Here is a 13,446-nt window from a genome sequence, read left to right as displayed (position 1 = left end):
CAGGCCCCCTGCATTGGGAGCGTGGCATCTTACCCACTGGACCACCAGGAAAGTCCCTATGTCATATTTTAGATTCCACATATAAGTGATATCATATTGGTATTTCTTTCTCTTTTTGACTTCCTTCACTTAGTATAATAATCCATAGGTCCATCCATGTTGCTGCAAATGACATTATTTCACTCTTTTATGGCTCAGTAGTATTCCATTGTATATATGTACCCCATCTTCTTTATCCATTCATCTGTTGATGGACACTTTAGGTTGTTTCTGTGTATTGGTTATTGTAAATAGTGCTGCTATGAACGATGGGGTGCATTTATCTTTTTGAATTAGAGCTTTGTCCAGATATCTGCCCAGGAGTAGAATTGCTGATTCATATGGCAGTTCTATTTTTAGCTTTTTAAGGAACCTCCATGCTGTTCTCCATAGTGGCTGCACCAATTTACACTCCCACCAACAGTGTAGGAGGGTTCCCTTTTCTCCACACCCTCTCCAGCATTTGTTATTTGTGGACTTTTTAATAACGGCCATTCTAACCAGTGTGAGGGTGGAACCTCACTGTTGTTTTGATTTGCATTTTTCTGATAATTAGCAATGTTGAGCATCTTTTTATGTGCCTGTTGCCCATCTGTATGTCTTCTTTGGAGAAATGTCTAAGCCTTCTGTCCATTTTTGGATTGGAATGTTTCTTTGTTATTGAGCTGTATGAGCTATTCGTATATTTTGGAAACTAAGCCTTTGTCGGTCACATAGTTTGCCAAGATTTTCTCCCAGTCTGTAGGTTGTCTTTTCGTCTTGTTTATGGTTCCCTTTGCTGTGCAAAAGCTTGTAAGTTTGATTAGGTCCCATTTGTTTATATTTGCTTTTATTTCTATTCCCTTGGGAAACTGACCTAAGAGAACATTGCTACGATTTATGTCAGAGAACGTTTTGCCTGATATCTCTCCTGTTGTTGGGATAGGGCTGCCCCATGCATCCTAGCGGGTGTCTCAGTGCTAACGTGTGCACATGCTGCTTGTACCAACCAGGAGTGGGCTCGCTGGGGCACGTGCCAGGGCCCGGTAGCTTCGGGCTGCCGTCTTAGGAGTCATTTTGCTCTCTTTCCTCATAGCACAAGTTGTTACTTCTTGCCACTTTACCGCCAGGGCTGGACTTCAGTGCATCTCCTCCAGTGTTTCTGTTTCTCTCACCGTGTCGTGTCAGCCAGATAACACAGCCTGTGAAACTATGGCTAAGCTCGTTTCAGAGTTCAGTCAGGCTCCAAGGTTTCTGCCTTGAGGGCAGTGGGGGCACTCCTCAAGTTGAGGACACACAGGGGAGGGGGACAGTGTCCTGCCCCAAGGACAGGCAGGAAGGTGGTTTCTGTTACATGCCCTGCGGAGGCCCCATCCGGGGAGTCCAGCTTGGCAGGACGTGGGCCTTCCAGGCCGGGAGGACGCAGCCGGCCTCCCCCTGAGCCACAGTCACAGCCTGGACTCAGCCTCCCCAGCCTGGGGGCACCTGCTCTGGGCAGCAGGTTAATGCCAGCACCCTGAGCGTGTGTGGGACTGCACGACAGGCATTCTGGGGTATTTTTTAAATAAATCATAAGTTAGCTCTTACTCATCCTGTAACATGAATGTTACACCAGAAACTGCTCACTCCGAGGCCTGCTGAGCAAGCCCAGCAGCCCTGCGGGGACAGGCCCTTTTAGGATGTGCTAACGAGCAGGGCAGCTGCTTTGTGCTTCAATCCTGAGAGGGAGACATTGAATCCGGACATCGGGCTGGCTGCCCCTGGTGCTGGGGCTCCCCCTCGGGATGACCTTACTCGCCCCAGGTTCAAGGTCAAGGTGTGAGGTCCCCAGAGGCCCGGAGACAGCAGGCACAGGTCTGCGAAGTAGCCCTGGTGCCCCCAGCCCCCTTCTGCCTTGAGTCTGTACATCCAGCACCCAGGAGAGGCCATCCCAAGGGAGCCCTGGCCTGGCTTTTACTCCAGGCGTGGCCTTCAGCCCCAGGCTGGCAACTGGCAACGGGAAGTGAGAGGAGCTCAGAGGCCTGCAAGCCCTGAGACCATGGGGCATCCTGGGAGCTGGCCTGGTGGCCCTGGTCAGATGGCATGACACTGCCCTCTCCTGGGCAGCCATCTGAATAAGCCCGCCAGCTTGGGCCAGTGATTTCTTACAACAGCCAGAGCAGATTTAAAGCAGATTCTTTGTGGAATGAAGGAGAGGACACACAATCACCTGGTCCCCGGCCACACTGGGAGACCCCGAGCCCCTAGGAGCCGGAGGCTGGGGCTCCGAGAGGGCTCTGGCAATTCCTGAAGGCAAAGACAGTGCCTGCACTGTTCTGTCCTCTCTCTCCCGCAATTACGGGAACTTCTACAAGATCAGATCTCTGCTTGGCAGTTGGCACCAGTCTACGGCACCGAAACCCAACAAAGTTTTCTTTTTACTGTTTCTCATGGCTTCGTTCAGGATCGGGCTCCCAAAAAGCCAACCATAATCACTACAGTTTTGCACGTGAATTCAGGCCACAGGCAGGGAGCAGCAGACCTTGTGTTTCCCTCTAAGATGTTCCAGCATTTGTAAGGGTCCCTCACTGTGTTTCAGAATGTCTTCCGTTCTTGCCCTTACGCTTCCGAGTGAATTTAGATAAATGAGACAAATGAATTGAGACTCCAGGGCACTTTGAAACATGCATAGCTTTAAGCAGTGCCTTATGCTTTAGATGTCTTTACCTTCAGGTCTTATTAAAAATGTCCCAATTTCATGAGCCTTCCATAAACTTCTTTTTCTTTCCCACAGAATGATGCAAATGGGTTTGCAAAGCCTCTTTTTCTCAGGTATGTTACTTTCCTCCACCAGGGCCCTCCCCCTTACTCAGCCCAGGAGAACTGGGCTTGCAGGATCTCAGTTCCCCGACCAGGGACAGAACCGAGGCCCTCGGCAATGAAAGCATGGAGTGCTAACCACTGGACCGCCAGGGAAGCCCACCGCCCATTACAGAACTGTCCAGAGCTTTAAACATTTCAGACAGAGGGCAGCGTACTCTCTGCAGTCCTGTGTGGGGCGGGAAGGTGGTGGTAGGGGGAGAGCCTTCTAGGACAGCAGCTGATTATTAAGTGCCAAACGCAACACGAGGCCAGGGGAACTCCCTTCTGGATCAGGGCAGATGCTGGGCAGGCCCTCCAGGCCCCGCTCCCAGAGGACCCCCAGGCCTGAGGCCTTTCTCACTGCAGCCAAAATGAAACAATTAGCTTATAATGGGCGCATGGAGAGAACTGTCACAGAACAAAACTTTCATGTTCAGAAAATGTCTGGGAATTATATAAGCTATATAATTTTACAGAACAAGAGCAAGAGTTATTAGCTCTTTTTCCGAACCAAATCCCTGGTCTTGAAGTATTTCTGCCAACAATTTTTTTCTCCCCCCGCCTCCCCAGCAAAGAAAATCCCTTTGCTACTGTGAAACTCCGACCAACGGTGACAAATGATCGCTCAGCACCAGTCATTCGATGAAAAGGTGGCCCCAGATTCCTCTGGTTCCCCGTTCGGTTCTCGCTTGGGAAATGATAGGTATACGTTTGTGAAAAGTGCTGTCCTGTTGTAAAGCTTCACCGGAGGGTGCCTGATTTTACATGTATTCCACTTGAGCAAATCAGTGCATTTTCTAATTTAACATAGCTGGGTTTACAAATTTCTGTCTTTAAGGTAACTACGTCATAGTTTAGATACAATTCAATCATTTAAAGTATTTTCTTCCTGTTCTGTTCAAGAACTGTAAATTTGGTTCCAATCCTATTGTATCATTTTCTTTTAATAGTCTATGTTTTTTTTTTTTTAATAGCCAGAATAAGGGATAGTTGACGCTTCTGTGACTGGCTTTCTGCACCTGAATGCAAATAAGATCACAGTTTTATTTTATAAAGCATGTGCTCTTAAATAGCATTACGATGTTTAAAGAAATCACCGTGTAGATTTGCATCCCAGCATGCAAATAACCTTAAGCAATATAAATTATGAGAATATTGTATAAAATTTAATTTTTTAACTTAAAAACTTCTAAATGTTTGCTTAAATCAAATGCAGCCCTACCCAAGATGAAGCATCCCGCAAGTTCTCGTGATTTAGACACAGCGCTAGAGCACTGAGAATTCACCTGTCCCCTATCACAGCCATATTAGCACTTGAATACTTTCTAAGAGGTACTGAATTCGGCGTTCTGAGTTACCAACTGGGATACCAATGAAAACATGCCAGGCCATGCCACATGCGGGCCTGGCTCACAGGGTAATAACACATGCATCTGGGGACTCTGCACGTAGAAACCCAGGGTCCTCTCACTAAGCTAGTTGACCAAAGCTGCCTCCATCACTGATTTACTCTGAAACCTATTGGGGTGCAAGTTTCTCCACTTTTCAGTCAGGTGCTGAAACTGCAAACAGCACCGCTGAAGCCAGGAGGACCTCTGGGAGCCAGGGGAGGGTAGTGGGAGGCTGCACCTCGGCTGAGCCCCACGCCGGCGTACCCGGAACCTGGGCTTCTGCAGTGGCGCAGCAAGGCAGAGCCAGTGGCAGGGTTTATCTCTGGCTGTCAAGGACTACGCCCAATTTGGAGGAGTGGGGAGTGGTCATGGAAACTCACACGCAGGCCATCCACTGTATGGGGGGCAGGGGAGGGGGGGCTTGTTGCTGACCACAGCTTTTGGCTTTGCCATGAATATTATTTTTCTATAAGCTTGAAATTGGTCAAGGTCAAATGCAGGTAAACCAGTGTAAGCGTGTGACGCTTTGGGTTCTTGGTCCTGTCTTCCTCCTGGCTGGTCAGCTATGACCACTTGGTGGTGGGGGTCTGGGACTGTGTGAGGGCTCCCAGGACCCGCAGGCTAAGGGCATCTGTCAAGCAGCACACTTGTCTTTTGAGAGCAGACCCTTCCACCAGCCAAGAAAACACAAATTAGTCACACGGCCCATTGCTCCTCTCACCATTTAAGAGCAGGGTTCACAAAAGCCCTTTATTTTCAACAGTGTGGAGGGAGTGAGGTGTGGAGGCTTGTTAATTAAGGGAAAAGGGGCCGGGGGTGTCACACCGTGGCCCCGGCCCCCAGAGCTCTGCTGCTGGGGGTCTTCTGGTTACAGGGATGGCACAGGTCCTGGGATTATCAGACGCCACTTGCAGGCCCACCTGGCTCACCCAGACCCTCTACACCTCCACAGAAGGGACGACAGCCGTCACTTACCTGCGTCACACAGCACGGGAGGCCTTGCCTTAGGTCCTGGGCACTGGGGTGCGTGCTCTGTAAATGTCAAGGTATTAGGTTTCATTATAATAATACAAACTTGAAAACAAGCACAGTTTTTGAGCTGTAAATGCCTACTGAGGAATAACAGAAGGTCGGTGTGAACTGGATAATGTTGAAGCTGAGTTAGGAGAGGTAACGCTCTTCTCTATTTTGTATATGTTTGAAGTTTTCGTAACAAAACTTGATTTCTGTAAGTGGCAGTGTGCACTGAATAAGCAAAACCAGGTGAACAGCGGTATGGATCTCATTTATTTAAAGCAGTGTGTCTCTCACCTTTCCCAAACTGAAGACTGCGAAAAATAAAAGCAGTGCCTTACTGAGCTGTCGTTGACCTGGGAGCAGTGCCTTGTGCGGCCACACTCCCTGCGGCTCCCGTGCCCAGTCCACCCACCTCCCTTTACAAAGCAGTCCTGAAGCTGAATTCCACGAAGCTATTGTACATGACATTTACATTAGAAAAGAGAGCTGGGTGTGGGGAAACCAGGTGTGCTGTTCCCTTTAAGTAAAGTTTGCTCCACAGTTGGGGCATCTTCGCTTCCTCAAGGCAAAACAGCAGATGAACCCAAAGGGGAACAAGACGATGGCCAAGAAGATGCCCAGGAAGGTGAAGGAGTCCTCCAGAACCCCGACCCTGCGGAGAGAGAGGGGGCACGCGGGTTAGGGCCCTCGCAGACCCAAGGCCTGCCAGCCCAGCGGACCCCTGTCCCCAAGGCGCCCTCCACCCACGTCCGCAAGCCTAGGCGCCTCCAGAGCTGGGGCGCCGGTCGTGGAGGGGACGGCCAGCTGCCACCAGTGGCTGCACAGAAAACGTGAAGAGGAGAGAAGAGCCGCTTGGGAGGCACCAGCGCCTACTGATAAAGGCAAGAACATCCGGCTGCCATATAACCTGCCACATGTTTTCTCTTACAAAATGAGGAACAAGAGGCAAATGCTGGTTTCTATAAAAATTCTTACGTCTCTGAGAAGAACAAAACCAAGAAACCCAAATCACTTTAGGATATTTTTTTCCCAACGCTGAAAAGTTTTAGACTTATTTTCCCATTCCCTACAGGGAAATTCCGAAAATAGTGACAGAGTTTGGATTTTGTGTGATTTTTATTGGTTTCGGTGGGGGAGCAGGTTTTAGTGAAAGACTAAAATCAGCCATGTTCACACAATGTCACTTGAGAAATTTAATCTCAAAGCTTCCTCTTCGGAAAAAGTCATTAACCTTCAATGTGCACAGTACATAATCCCTGGGACCGCTAGGGGTCATCCCCCCACTGTGTGCCCACGAGGGCTCCACCCCGGGTCTCGGGTCCTTTTCAAAGGCCCCGAAAGGGGGAAGCAGGAGCCATGTGCTCAGCTCCTCGGGTGATGCCCATGATGCCCACCCCCCAGAAGCGTGTCTCTCGGGCCCCGCAGGCCCAGCCCCGCCCCAGCTGCAGCGCAGAACCAGTGCCCCGCCCTCGGGACCCCGCCTGTCCCCCCACGCACACACCAAGGTCCTTGGGCTCCCTGAAGCCCCCTTATTGTCCTCAAACACGGTAAGGATCCTTTATGCCCACGACCCTCCTCTGGCCGCCTGTGTGGAGAGGAAGGTTCAGCCCAACCAACAAGTGTGGGCGGGGCGGGCAAACAGGGCTGTGGGGGCCCAGGGAGGGGCAGCTCAGCCGGGACACCGACTCCAAGCCCTGCCCCAGAGAAGAGCACCTCCCAGCGGGCCTAGCCACCGGAAGCCCTGGGAACGCTGCATAGAGACCAAGGGCGGGGGGGTCTTGGGGACCTGCCTCACGCCCCGAGTTAGTTGAGGAAAGGCTCTGAGCAGCCCTGCAGCGGAGGCACCTGCTGAGCCCAGGCTCACGGACGCCGCCCACAGGCCAGGCCCGCCCCAAGGGAAAGGGCATCAGCTGGCCAGCATCTGTCAGCAGGGCCGCCGTTTCTGGCACAGACAGTACAACACAGGCTGTCGGGTCACCACGCTGTGCCCCGTGCCCTCCCAGACCCCACCTGCCCCAGCTTCGCGGCCCTCTCAGACCAGGCGGCAGAAGAACATGCTGAGAGAGCACCCGAGGCCACGCGGCCGAAGTAGGGAGCGGGGGCTTCCAGAAGGCCCTGAGCCACCCACCTGTGGCTCCACACAAAGGAGGCCGTGACAGGCTGCCCCGGGCCCGGAACACGCCTGCTCTGTGCAGTCGCTGCTGACAGCTCCTACACCTACTGGTACTAATCAGGCCACCTGAGAATAACTAGAGGCGGCCAGGCGGCCTGGGACCACTCGGGGAGCCATGGCCCCATCTCCCTGCTTCCTCCAGGTACCGAACCAGGTTCCACCTACAGCTGAAATCCCCAGACTCACACCGGTTTGTACGTTCGGTTAGAATGTCCAAGGGAGGAGAAGCAGCACAGGACAGAGGTGAACTAGGCCTCACAGCTGTGTCACCTGCACCAGCTGAGAACCTTCTGAGCCACCAGGGTGCCTCGTGTCCCCTCCAGGGGCCACTGAGGCCCGAGAAGAGTGACTACCAGACACTCCGTACTATCTCACTTAAGGATCAAAGCTGTTCAGAGGCAGAGCTTAGAACCCAGGGTGTCCACTCAAAGGCTCCAGGAGATCCCAGGAGGAGGCTAGGGCCAGGCGGGGTCCTGCCCTGCTGCGAGGGCACCCAGCGCCCCCTGGCTGGAGAAGCCCTCCGAGTGGCGGCCGTCTCCCCACAGTGGAGGAGCGGGGGCTTGCCCTGGGCTGCCTGGTGCCCGCACCCACGTGAACTGGCCCGTCTGCGACTTGTTCCTGTCCTCTGGGGTCAGGGGTCAAACAGCAACAGCCCCCCATCTGCCCCTTCCCTAATTCTCCACCCAGACCCCAGACCCTGGTCGACACTGTCTAAAGCTAGAGGAAGCCCAGGAGAGGGCTGGTCACCCTCATCCGGGCCCTCCCCACCATGAGGCCAGTGGACTGGCCCTGTGTAAGCACAGCTTCCCAGCAGCAGTCAGACCAGCCGGGGGAGGCCTGGCACCCCAGGCAGGAGGAACACGCTCCCTCATTCCACAAACCTGCAGTGCTTTCTGTCCAGATCCATCACTCACTCAAGCCAGAGCAAAGCAGGCAGCTTGGGCCTCCCCTTTCCAACACCCTCAGTCAGGAGTCCGGGTTTGATGGGACGAGACCCCACGCCCTCTCCCCCGTTCACCTCCAGCCCACCCCAAGAAGGCGGCAGAGCCAGGCCGTTTCCCTTCAGCAGCCAGGGAGGTGGGCAGAATCCGGGCCCTGCTAGCAGGTCTGCTCCACACTCAGACCTTCCATGAAGAACCACGGCCCGACCCGCCAACGTGGCTTCCCAGCCCAAGGGACCTGCTACCCGCATCGCAGTCCACACCTCTTACCCACAATTCCAAATGCCAAAAGCTCTGAACGCAGAACTTTTTTATAAGTTTGTAACAAACCCAGCTGGCAGCCACATGTGACCTGAACTGATGTGTGGCCATTTATAGTCTTAATGTGTCCCCTTAATGGGAATATTTGTGTCTTGCTGCAGAAATGTTAATATTTGACCATGGGTACTGCCCAAACCTCAAAAGCAGTGCTAGCATGATTTACTGTTTTTAAAAATCCAAAATCTTCTAAACTGAGAACACAATCTGGTCTCTAGGCCAGTCCTGACGCAGCAACAGCAGGCTGCAGAGCAAACCTGTCCCTCGGGCCACGTAGGAGGGAGGGGACCCCCTGCCCGTCCTGCCAGCCTCTCCTAAGTGGCGTGGCCTCTTTCTCTCCAAGCCCCTCGAAAGCCCTCACCGTTTCAGAGTGAGTTTCACCTCTTCATCCACTGGCTCAGAATCCAAACTGAGCAAGCACCGTGGCCCCGGCTGCGGTTAAAAGGCCCCTCCCCCATTCCTGAGCAGAAACTGGAGAAACCTGGGAACTGATTCTGGAAACACTTCCTTAAGGGACTCTGACCTTACGGGGAGAGTGGCCACTCGATTCCACCGACACCCATCTGCTCAGGGAGCTGGGCTGGGTGGGGCCCCAGGACGAGTGCGGCGGAGACCCTGCAACCCACACGTCCCATCCCATCCTCACCACCACCCCACCCCACCCCCGTTTCCTCCCAGCATCCTCCCCGTCCCATCGTGTCCCCCTTACACGAAGCTGGAGCCCGGAGCCTTGTTCAGGCAGCGAGTGGCCTGGCTGGGAACAATCCAGACCCCAGCCCAGGGCCTCCCTACCCTCTGAGCCCCCCCGAGTTAGTGCCACCACTGCTCCCAGCACAAGGCCGCCTCAGGTCAGGATCTGCCACAGAACCACCCCAGACAAGCCGCGAGAGGGGAGCAGAGGGCTTCGTGCAGGTGGCCACGAGCCTGCAGACGGGCAGGGGTGGGCATGATGCCCCACGGCACCTGGCCAGCCCCCTCCAGAGACCAGGTCATACCTCGCCCCCAGCTGTCCCAGGGTCCCACGGGGGCGGGGAGCCGCCGGCCACTCCAGGGGCGCTTCCGAGCAAGCCCGCGGCCGGGTAGCCCAGAGCCTCCCCAAGCAGAACAAATGCTGCGGGAGGGCCTGCAAGGTGGCAAGGCCTGCCTGGGGCTCCCGGGGCTCCCCGGACCCCAGGCACAGCTGGACGGAGAGGCCCCGAGCACTCCCAGGCCCCCACGGTCGGCACGCCCTGCCCGCGGCAGCCCGGGAGCCAGGGCCGGCTCATCAGTGCTTGGGCCGGGGAGAGCCCGCTCTTAGGGGCGAGGCCGGAGCCCCAGCCTCATCACTGTCCTGACCTCTGGGCAGCACCTGACCTCCACAGCTGTTCCTGGAGCCTCTGTCTTGGCTTCCAAGACCCCAGCCGTTCCTGGATTCCCTCCTACCTCTTTGGTCACCCCCAAGACCGGACGCCCAGCAGGGAGCCGGGTGCAGCCAGGCCCCGCGCCTCGACGTGCCTTCCAGCCTCCGACCCGCGCTGCCCAGCGCCCTCTGCACAGGCCCTCCCACTGCAGCCCCGGGCCCCCAGACTCGAAGTGGCCTCATCCAGGGACAGCCCACGCCCCAGAGGAGGACAGCTTCAGAGAGGCCCGAGGCCTGGCCGAAGCCCCACCAGCCAAGGCGGTGCTCGGTCCACAGGGGCCGCGGGTGGGCAGGGGTGGGGTGGGGCGCATGCTCACTGCCCGCAGGGGTAGAAGAAATGCTCTCGTAGCACCTAAACAGGGAGGACGGGGTCAGGCTGCTCAAGGGAAGGCTCAGACGGTGGCAAAGTGACAAGTGGCACAGGCCTCTGACGCCAGGCCTCACTCAGAGGGAATCACAGACGTGTGACTTCGGCAAACTCCTGCCAAGCTCCCAGGGAGGGACGGAGCCTGGCGGGCTGGCTGGGAAGGAAGGAAGTGTGGTCACATGAGAAGCCGCCTGTCTCCCAACCCTATGACGCTGGACAGGGGCCACACCGGCTGTCCCCAGGGACTAGGCACCCTCTCCCCAAACCACCGCGGAGCTTCCCTGGAAGTCCCCGGCCTTCCCCTGCTTCCTGCTGCCCACCTCCCCGGGCCCCCGGCCCACGCCAGCAGCAGAGGGCCCTGCAGGCAGGGGGCCAGGACACCCCTGTGTAAGAGCCCAAAGTGCCGGGAGGGCCCTAACCGCCGGCATCCGTCCTCAAGCTGACAGAAGGGCCCATGGAGGACGTGCCTTGGAGGGCGTCAGTGTGTGCTCCCAACCCGGGCCCCCAAACTTGTTCTCAGAGCACCTGCTCCCCATTGCTGCACCCACCACCCAGAGGCCGGGAGGCCGGGAGGCCGGCGATCCCGACAGAAGGGAAGAAACTTGTTCCGGTGCAGGCGCCCTCCCTCAGCCTTAGAGCAGCCCTGAGCCCAAGCCCCTCCTCAGAAGAGCAGAGAGATGGTGACCCACACTCTGCACGTTGGGGGCTGAGGGCAGAAGCCGGGGCCTCCACTGTGACCGCTCCCACCCCAGGGAAAGGGAGGGGTCGGGGAAATGCTCCCCGTCCTGCAGCAGCCTGGAAGCTCACAACCCTGGGGGATCCGCGCCCCGTAAACCCCACTGCTGGTCTCACCTCCTCCACGCTCAGGGCCTTGGGCCAGCAAGAGCCTTGGACCATCCCATCAGACACCCCATCTCCCAGATGGGGAAACGGGCCCAGCTGGCAGCTGGCAAGGCCAGGATCTGAGCCCAGCTCGTCTGGCAGGCTGGGCCCTGCGGGGAGACGCTGAAACCCCAGCCAGAGGGCTCTGCTCCAGGTGCGGCGCCGCCTCAGCTGCCAGCCTGAAGCCCCTCCTTACACTTAGGACATTGCTCGGAACCCCTCCCACCCGGAAACAGGGCCTTGGAATCGCCCAGCTAGGCACCTTGGGGACAGAAGGGCCGTGCACACAGCAAGGCTCTGGGCACCCTGAACCAGCCTCAAAGCCAAGCACAGCGGGTTTCCCATCGCCCACCTCTCTGTGCAACTTTCCAAAAGGAGTCCCAATGGCTCTCTCTGCAAAGGACCAGCCTCCCAGACCGTGCCCCCCATCTCCAAGCCCACCCACATGCCCCCAACCCCAAGAACTCTGACGCCCACAGGTACCCAGTGCAGATTGCAGAGAGCTCCTCTCCGGAGGCAGCCAGCTGTCTCCCCTCCCCCTTCACATTCTCCAAAGGCCAGAGTATCACCAGATGTGTCCGAAGAGACACCTGCTTAGGGTTTGCATATCAAGGTCCACCTGGCCGGCACGCAACCCAGAGGGCTCTCCCCTGCCCACAGCCCCTTTAGTAAACTCACAGTTGGTTCCGGGGGTCCAACCTCCTGCCCCCACTTCCGGACGTTCCTCCTCTTCCCAGGCCCTTGTCTCCCCACACAATTGACCCTTGTGACTCAAACTGTTAACTTCCCTTCGACTCCACTCTGGGCGTCCCTGATACACTTTTGAAATTAAGCCTAAGTGTAAGCCACGGCTTCTCAGTTCCATCTCACGAACTCCAACTTCCTCCGCCACCCACCTCCCCACCCAGGCTGAAAACCCAGTCCTTGCCAAGTCTACCCTGACTTTCTAAATTGTCCATGCAGTCGAATTCACCAAGGGCAAGAACCAAATCTTATCTGAATTCGAATTCTCAAGACCCACACAAAACAAGCATCTAATAGCTGCTTCTCAGGCCCTACAAAAACAGAAAATTCTGGAGACTCAAGGCTGAGAATCTGAAATATCGCTCCCACCCCAAAGAACCTCAGCGTTGCTGCCCTTATGCAGGTAAGGGCCCTGATGACATAAAGCAGCCCTGACAGCGGCCGCTCCCCTGGCCCCCTGGCCTTCCAGCCCCTCCAACACGGGCCACCTGAGTCAGGGCTCTCCTACCCACGCACTTCAAACTGACCCTCCTGGGAGAAGGGAACCTTCTGCCACCTTCAAGAACCAACCGCAGAGCAAACTTGCAGCTCCCAGATTCGGAGATAAGAGGCTGCCAGTCCAACTGCTACCATTTCTTCATCCCACCCACTCGGGACTCAATGGCCGCCAAAGCCCGTAACGCCCCCAGCAAAGAGAACCCAGCCTCCTCTGCCCCATGAAAGGTGCGTGGACCCAAGGACCACTGAACCCATTCTCTCCCATACCTCAGTGAGCAGCCTGTCCTAAGACTGACCGTGTCTCCAAACGATCCTGGCTTTATGAGTTTCGGTAAGTGTGTTCTTAGAGATTTCTGGGGCCCCCAGGCCCATGACATACCTGCAGACAGGGCAGCCTCCAACGACAACGATGGAATTGGCAGGGTACCGGGTGACATTTCGGCTGTGGATGCTGTAGACCCTGGGGTGGTGCGTGGGTAACCCTGTGGGCAGGAAAGCACATCAGAAGAGGGCAGGACGCGGGGAGTCAGAGGTCTACTTTTCTAGCCCTTCCCCACTCCCCACCAAAAACTCGCATGCTTTTCAAAATCAAGACAACAACAGCGTCCACTAAGTGCCTACTATAGGCTTTATCAGGTGCTAACTTGCAGACAGCATCTCGTTAATAAACTTAATTTGCAGGGAAGTGGTGATGCTTCCCGGGAAGGGCGAGCCAGGCGCGCGCGACCGCGCAGGTGGGCTGAGGGCCATCGGGCGACACCCAGACTCGGGGTCCCGACATCAGGTTCGCCGAGCGGAGACTGCCCACCACCGGGTCTCCCCTCGGCCGCGCCCCTGCCGCGTCCGGAGAAAAGTTG

At 56.0% G+C, this 13,446-nt stretch overlaps 2 protein-coding genes across 5 annotated transcripts in view; one reads left to right on the top strand and one right to left on the bottom strand.

The window, feature by feature from the left end:
* The window catches only part of BAIAP2L1 (BAR/IMD domain containing adaptor protein 2 like 1), an 88,197-nt gene extending 82,940 nt beyond the window's left edge, over window positions 1-5,257 (top strand). The window contains exons 13-14 of one of the 2 annotated variants that reach the window (XM_024745499.1): window positions 2,792-2,829; window positions 3,430-5,257. In XM_024745499.1, the coding sequence (XP_024601267.1) occupies window positions 2,792-2,829; window positions 3,430-3,505 (114 nt within the window). In that variant the 3' untranslated portion in view covers window positions 3,506-5,257. Of the gene's footprint in view, window positions 1-2,791 lie in introns of both variants that reach the window. The other variant, XM_024745498.1, reaches the window with a different exon arrangement.
* Window positions 5,258-5,514: 257 nt separating this feature from the next.
* BRI3 (brain protein I3) overlaps window positions 5,515-13,446 on the bottom strand; it is a 23,436-nt gene continuing 15,504 nt past the window's right edge. For 2 of the 3 annotated variants that reach the window (XM_024745500.1, XM_024745503.1), the window contains 2 exons: window positions 12,969-13,071; window positions 5,515-5,919 (listed from right to left, as the gene is read on the bottom strand). In XM_024745500.1, coding sequence (XP_024601268.1) covers window positions 5,787-5,919; window positions 12,969-13,071 — 236 coding nt within the window. In that variant the 3' untranslated portion in view covers window positions 5,515-5,786. Of the gene's footprint in view, window positions 5,920-12,968; window positions 13,072-13,233; window positions 13,378-13,446 lie in introns of those variants that run through there. The other variant, XM_024745502.1, reaches the window with a different exon arrangement.

Source organism: Neophocaena asiaeorientalis, unplaced genomic scaffold (assembly GCF_003031525.2).
Source record: "Neophocaena asiaeorientalis asiaeorientalis breed wild unplaced genomic scaffold, Neophocaena_asiaeorientalis_V1.1 scaffold461, whole genome shotgun sequence".
Lineage (NCBI taxonomy): Eukaryota > Metazoa > Chordata > Mammalia > Artiodactyla > Phocoenidae > Neophocaena > Neophocaena asiaeorientalis.
This window is presented reverse-complemented; position numbering and strand designations above follow the sequence as displayed.